Genomic DNA, 7,514 nt, shown 5'->3' with positions numbered 1-7,514 from the left:
CACTTGCAAAAATACATACAAAACACAAGGACACATACAGGGAACAGTGACAATACAAGACCTAATCCTATAGGCTATAGTGAAAAGAAATGTTTTCAGTTTACCTTTAAAAGAAATTAACGTTAGGGCACATCTCAGGACCTCAGGCAGGACATTCTACTTTCTGGGTGCTTATGGCAACTAAAGGCAGCTTCCCCTGCTTTTGAGCTTACTGGGGGAATAAGATCCCTGCCCGACGACCTGAGGGCTCGTTTTGGTTCATAAGTGACAAGCATGTCTCTGATATAAATTGGTGTAAGGCCATTGAGCGCTTTATATACAAGTAATAACACTTTATTCTAAAAGTCAATGGGAGCCAGTGTAGAGATATGAGAACTGGAGTGATTTCATGAGTTTTCTTTGTCCTAGTTAAAATTTGTGCAGCAGCATTTTGAACTAGCTGCAGTCTCCCTACGGTCTTCCCTACGGAGACCAGTGAGGAGACCATGGCAGTAATCTAGTCTGCTGGTAATGAAGGCATGCACTAGTTTCTCAGAGTCTTGTGATAGGAAGCCTCTTATTTTGGAAATATTTTTCAAATGGTATAACGCAGACTTTGTGACATGATTACGATTTTTTGCTCTTTACTGTTTAAAGACAGACAATTTAACTAGTCTGCTACTTGTTGTTTATTGGCCTTTGCACCCATAATGATCCCAGTTTTAGTTTAATTGCAAAAAGTTTTGAGACATCCATATATTAATGTCTGCAATATATTTTTATCAGTGATTGTACAGGATTTAAATCAGATGGAGAAAAAGGGAGATATACTTTACAGTTGTGTATCATCGGCATAACTATGGTATAGTATGTTGTGTTTCTGTATCACAGGTCCCAGTGGAAGCATGTATAAATTAAATAAAAGCGGCACAAGGATGGAGCCCTGCGGAACGCTGCATGTGACATCAAGTCTCTTGGAGACCAAATCCTCAATGGACACAGAGAAATCTCTGCCCTGCAAGTAGCCTCTAAACCAGCAAAGAGCAGTGTGCTCAATCTGTCTAAAAGTCTAAAGTGTTGTGATCAACGGTATCAAATGCTGCACTGAGGTCCAAATATACAAAAATTGATATTTTGTTAGAGTCTGTGTTTATTCTAAGGGCATTAACAACTTTTAGTGCAGAGCAGTTTCTGGGATGGGGTCTAAAACCAGACTGGAAACCAGACTGGCGGTTTGTACACATTTTTTTTCAAGGATTTGAATTGAAGGAATGTCAGGTTAGATATGGGTCTGTAGTTATTGATAATTGATGCATCCAGATAGTTTTTCTTTTGAAAATCATTGACAAGCAGTAACACTTTATAAGGCTCTTAATACACCTACTATGTCATAAACCTGCACCCTCTTTGCTACTTAATAATTAGTATGATAAGGCCGAAGAGAAGTCATAAAAAATACAACACTAGCCTGTTTCTACTTCATCCGAGTCTCAGGCTGACTTCTGTGTAACTTCTTGGTTCTGTCAATGCAAGACTGCAGGGAAGGTATGGTATGCAAATAGCAGCAGTGCTATGATGCTTGCGAGGATATCAGTGAAAGTGACAGCAGCTGTCACTGTGTCCTTGTCAGTCAGGTCTGCTGGCAGCGGGACAACAGACGGGGAAGGTGGCTGGGAAGATAGCTAGCATACCGACATGCCACAGAGGAGCACAAAGCACTCCTTCTTCCCCGTGTTGGTTTGACAGCATGTAGCTGCTTCCCCTTCTCTTGGCTTTTCTGTGCATTAGGACATTCACTATGAGCTGAGCTGACATCAGAACAGAGTAATAATAGTCGAATACCTTTAAGGCTCTTGAATAGAACATGAGGAATGTCTAGTTTATCCTTTATTGCAAGTGATGTGCATGTGTTTTGTCTTTTACAGTTGTCCGACAAGATTAATCAAATGTACCTTATGTAACTAAAATATTCAAAACAATATTCAAATCAATTTTTTGCTTGGATCTGGTTAAGATTTTCTTCCATGACAGACTGATCTGGTTAAACTCCTAGTGCTTTGTCTACTGTATTGCATGAAGTAAAATTCTCTAAAAGATATTGTGGATATATAATGCATATTAGATAATGGATGAAGATGTATGTTGTGAGAACAGGAATAAGCATGGGTGTGATCAACACTAGGGATAAAAAAATAAATCTGATGGGTGTTTGAAAAGGTAGGTCTCTTTGGGCTCCTGGAGGCAGAGACAGACAACACTGGTACATGAAGTGGTATTTGGCACCGACTCAGTCATTCCTGAAAGAGCACACATCCCAGTGCCACCACACCCCATTGTGTCGTAGACATAATTCCACAACACAAGTATTTAAAATACGATAGGATAATCGTTATCAGATCGGACAGCTCTGAAGCGTATCTGTATGCTTGTAAATTTTGCATCTGGCAGCAGGTTTGTCTATTTTACCAGCCACTTTGGCAGGTAGCCAACTGTAACTAGGAAGTCCTATCCTATTCTAAAAACTGAGAAACAGTGAACATGGCTGGTGAATTTTGATATATACCAACCACTGCAGCCAGTGGTAAAAACTCTTGCCCTTGTTCTGTATGAATGTTTTATATACCAACAGCATAGCACAGGAATATGCTGTTTATAAATACATATAGAGAAATGTCTTGTAAATTAAGATCCATTTCCATGGCAATAGCTAGCCTTAGCAGACACATTTACAGAACAAATCTATTTGATCCTCAAAGCATGCAGCAGAGATGAAAATGTCCTGCACACCAAGACTGTCAGCTTGCAAATGTGCCATCATGAGCAGCAAAGGTGTTGCATAAAGGCTAAACCAGGAGGTGAGAAAACAGGTTGCACCAGTCCTCTCACCATCAGATAAAGATGCTGAAGCTGCAGCTGAGCCAGTGACTGTTGTCTCAAGTTGTGATTTGACATGACGCATGAGGGCCCGTGTTTCTCACATCACACAGGCCACCCAGGGAAAACAAAACAAACACGACATTTTCCAAAGGGCAAGTAAAGTGAATGTGTGACTTTGATGTAAAGTGAATATGTGAAATTTCATGATCATACAAAATACAGACAGGCAATTAGATATGTTAATTATGATTGCATCATGTTTGTTATCATGAGAGAGCCTTCTAAAACATGAAGGATTCTTTAGCTAATATAACTATTTTATAAGGTGATAAGGTATTTTATAAGGTGAGCTCTAATCACTGTATCACCTCCCTCAAAGAAGCCATATTATGTACTTCTATCAGCTGTCGTGTGTACAATTGACAGACCAATATTGGCACCATGCATAGCTGCTGTGTAACAAGCTAGTGAGGTTTGACATGTGCGTCACTGCAGAAAGCATGCAAACCACATATTTCAGATTCTTATCGCCTACTGGCCACTCACTATGTGCTGCTTTGAGCTACAGTAAGTTACGTTCTGGATGTGCAGGACATTCCCTCTACATCTTTCATTTACTCAACACCTGCCAGTCACTAAGCAAAGCCCTTTGCTTTGACACATTGCATCGAGCAAGAGGGCGAATCAGAGCTCTGAAAATGAGACAGGGCTTGCTACTAAGTTCCCATTGTCAACAAAGCCACACTATGAATTTCAGACTTTAGGAAATGAAACCAGTACCAACAGTGACCTTTTAAAGTAATGAAAAAGAGAACCAAGAGGAAAACAAAGAGGAAACCAGCCTCAGCTTTGTGTTAGTGAAACAAAAGAATAACCAATTTAGGAAAGCAGACAGTGAGGCAGTGGGGGTTCATACATTGCAAGACCCAAGAGTCTACTGTCTACATATTAAAATGACAAAAACAAAACAAAAACTTAGAATCACTACACCTACAAGTTAGTCTTTAATTTACAAAAAAACATAGCTACAATGAGAAAGTCAATGAATATCAATGAGGTTCTTGCTTGCCAGTTTTATGAAAAATACAGTACTGTACTTCTATAATTGTACAGTATAAGTAACAATTACATGCACGTATGGGTGTGATATTCATGGTATTCAGTTCATGTAAGGCAGTCTCTGGTTACAACAGTTTAATGCAGTGAAAAGGGGAAAAAAGTATAAATATGTACTGCTTCCAGAAAGTTTAGTAATCCCTTCATCAATCATGTAGCTAGCATCTCCAGGTATGTTCCTTCAAATAAAGTATCTCATGGGAGTCCATGGCAGTTAGAGGAGGTGTAGGACTCAGCCTCAGTCCCTCAGCAGCCCCAGCTTCTTCAGAGCCTCGCGGCGGTCCTCTCCGTTTTTTGCCCGAGGGCAGATCAACACACTGATGCCGTGAGACCGGGGCAGCTTCTGGGAGTCCCCAGCGTGCTGGGAGACGGTGGGGGCAGGCAGGGACTTTCTTGTGTCTGAACCCTCTCCCTGAACACTTGAAAACTCTTTCCCGCTGCCCAGGGAGGCGGGGCGTGGCCGAGTGTTACGCAGCTGACCGAGGCTATACTCGGCGCTGCCGCCCTGGCCAGCATCACCGAATTCCTGGCTAGCCATATAGCTGCTTAGACCCATGCCAGAGCGCTCCAGGGTGGCCGATTTGACACCTATGACCCTGGGTGGGGCTAACTGTTTGGCCACGACAGGAGGGGTAAGGGGAGGGGACGGTTCAGCACGTGCTTGCAGATGTTCGATGGTGTCGCTAAAAGCAGCGGGGGCTGGGAGGATATCAGGAGCCTGGACTGCAGCTATGGAAGTCACTGGCGGTGGCATGGTGGCTGGAGCCGAGGAAGGGAAGGGGACAGAGGCGGGAGCTGGGCTACTCACAGGGGCAGGAGACGGTGTTGAGGGTGTTGTAGGGGTATGGGTAGCTGCTGGGCTGATGGGAGAGGCGGGGGCTGCCCATGACCTCCTGGACTTGGGTGAGAGTTTAGGGCTCAGGACGGGGCCTGAATCTGCCTCATCACTTCTCAGCAGGCCGAGCTTTCGGAGGGCTTCCATGCGAACCCTCTGGGGGTCCAGTATCAACCTGTCATTGGCAGAGGAGACAGAGTGTCCTGAGTTACCATCAGAGCCCGCTACTGAGGCCTTGTGGGACTTCAGGATGATGTTGGAAGGAAGTTTCTTAGGTTTGGGGGCCACAGCGGGTGGACTTCTGGGCTCGGCGGCCTCAGGAAGAGGGTTGGGCAGGGTGTCAGAAGGGGTCGCTGGTGTACTGGGATTGACAGGCACTTCAATTTGGAGCTTGGAGGGAGGCTCTGGGGTTACAGGGGAGCCTACTGGAGTTTTCTCCTCCTCTGGCGTTTGATGAAGCCCTGGCTCATCCATGAAGTCTGAGGGAGGAGGGATCAGACCCAGGTCTATCTCAGAGGCCTCAGTGAAGTGACCTGGGTTAAGCCTGGTATTTGTAGGGACACTCTTAGGATTGTTATCGCCATCAGTGGCTGAATACATCTCAGTCTGAGTAGCTGATGGGGGGATTGTGGAATCGGGGACTGATTCAGTAACTGGAGCTTCAGGTTGAGTCTTGAGGTCTGTAGACATTTCCAGATCCTTCATGTTGGTGGACAGTGCAGGAGCAGGAGTGGTCTGTGGTTCAGAGGCTTGATTTAGAGCGTGGTGCTCAGCGTTGTGTTCGATGGGTAATGATTTGGTGACAGGCTCTGTTGGCAACTCGGGTGTTTCGGGTTCAGTTGTGCCCGCTGGTACTTTGAGAGGGAGACTAGCCACGCCGTTGGCCAGGAGAAGTGGTGTGGGCACTCCACAAGTGAGAAACGACTTCTGGTCTCTTCCAGACTCATCATGTTTCAAACTGGAAACATCTAAAAAACAAATCCATGATTATTGTTGTTAATATCGCTGTTATCATTATTGGTGTCATTTAATTTAGTCTACAATGTGTAGGTATGAGATAAAAACATTCACCAAAGGCACCGGTATTTACCATCTACTCTCAACTGACCCGTGGCAGAGGAGAGGCTGGCCGTTTTGGCTGAATCTGGCTCATCATTGGACAAGCCGCTGTCCTCCTGCACCTCCAGAGCCTCAATTGTTTCCTCCAGATACATAAGACACGCCCTCTCTTCTGCAGACAGGTGTTCCAGACTATCGTCACTCTGTGCACACAAAAATAAGAGACTGTAAAATTTACTGCAGACATACAGAGAGAAATGCATTTTGTGCGTGAACGACAGGATCAGCGTTTCAACTCCAACAATCTCTCTCCTCCATTCATCCTTAAACATGGCCAAGGGAGACAGGAGAGGAAGAATGGGTCAAAGTTGTTTGCAGTTCACACAGCAGCGATGGAATGACAAATTATACCGCTCCTGTCCTGCTCTTGGCTATCTTTCATTCTGTATTGGCCTGTCAGAGGAATCTATTTCAGGTGACTGGAGGTTCCTCTGAACAGCTTAGGATCTCCTCTGCTCTTATCATTTTTAAAGAATACTCTCAACTCTCACTGAAGGCCTCTCTCTGAACAAACACAGGGATATCTAACCTCAAACTTCAAAAACAATCACTTCCTCTCATCAGTGGCAAAATCAACCTTGTCCTACTGACTGTAACTGTATGTACAGACCACAATATAATAAATGGATGCTGATATTCTAGCTCTTTTCATCACTGCCTGAAGTATTTTCAACAAATGGTATTTATTTATAGACAGGACATACGGTGCCAGAAGAAAGAAAGTAACCTAATAGTAAAGTAAGTCAATAGGTTGTGTTATATAAAGAACAGATCAGCAACAGAGTCAGTGGGGCAGAAGACTAAGATGAGGATATAGCAGCACTCACAAAGCCAGAGTTCATGCTGATTACACTGTCACAGCTCCCAGCACTGTCCATATTGCTCAAGGATTCCATGGCAACGCCGCCTGGCCACGTGTCACTCTTCGGCATTGCACAAGAAGAGGACGAGGGCAGGACCTGGGTTTCAGGGTCCTCTTTGGATTATGCAAATGCCACCAAGAGCCAGTCTGAGGAAGAACCTGAAAAGAAAAAGGGGGGGGGGGGGGGGAGTCTTAAGAACAGAACAAAAGGGCTAAACTGGAATCAGGTTACACTGACACCTGCAGCACCACTATCTCCACACCACAAGATTCATGTTCACTTCATTGGAATGAAGGCAATTTTTCAAATCTTGATACAGAGTGTCAGTATATGCCAGGTAGACATGAAAGTATATTTTGAGGCTGTAAATAGTATTTGCATATGTATTGTTTGTAAACACAACAGCAATATAGGCCTGTTACAAGTGTAATATCTTCCCATTGATGTAATAAATGACTGTAATATCACTTTACAGCTGATAGTGTGATAATCCTCATAATATAACAAATTTCCCCAACAAGAGGCACTTGAGTTGCCTAATGTCATATGTCATAATCACCATGATAAATTAAACATTCACAGTTATACTAATGAGATCATTAATTTAGCTAATTAATGTATCGATTAGCAAATATTTCTATGTCAACATACTTGTCTTCACTTAACACATAGGTGGCATTAATATGAACTCCATATCTTAAAGCATGAAGGAGTTTCTCTCCTCC

General features: G+C 43.6%; 1 protein-coding gene across 2 annotated transcripts; it reads right to left on the bottom strand.

Moving 5' to 3' along the window:
• Positions 1–3,841: 3,841 nt before the first annotated feature.
• On the bottom strand, positions 3,842–7,200 carry LOC139664610 (specifically androgen-regulated gene protein). Of its 2 annotated transcripts, none has more exons than XM_071543512.1 (3): positions 6,754–7,200; positions 5,916–6,069; positions 3,842–5,775 (listed from the first exon to the last, which is right to left on the bottom strand). In XM_071543512.1, the coding sequence occupies exons 1-3, from the start codon at positions 6,856–6,858 to the stop codon at positions 4,211–4,213; spliced, it is 1,824 nt and encodes a 607-aa protein (XP_071399613.1). In that variant the 5' UTR covers positions 6,859–7,200; the 3' UTR covers positions 3,842–4,210. The 2 variants fall into 2 exon arrangements, with proteins under 2 accessions (XP_071399613.1, XP_071399612.1); XM_071543511.1 differs by having other exon boundaries at positions 5,898–6,069; positions 6,754–7,199.
• Between the last annotated feature and the right edge of the window lie 314 nt (positions 7,201–7,514).

This window comes from Centroberyx affinis, unplaced genomic scaffold, assembly GCF_046629955.1.
Source record: "Centroberyx affinis isolate AG114_WGS23_722 - 3 ecotype Tasmania unplaced genomic scaffold, CSIRO-AGI_Caff_v1 ptg004325l_1, whole genome shotgun sequence".
Classification (NCBI taxonomy): domain Eukaryota; kingdom Metazoa; phylum Chordata; class Actinopteri; order Beryciformes; family Berycidae; genus Centroberyx; species Centroberyx affinis.
This window is presented reverse-complemented; position numbering and strand designations above follow the sequence as displayed.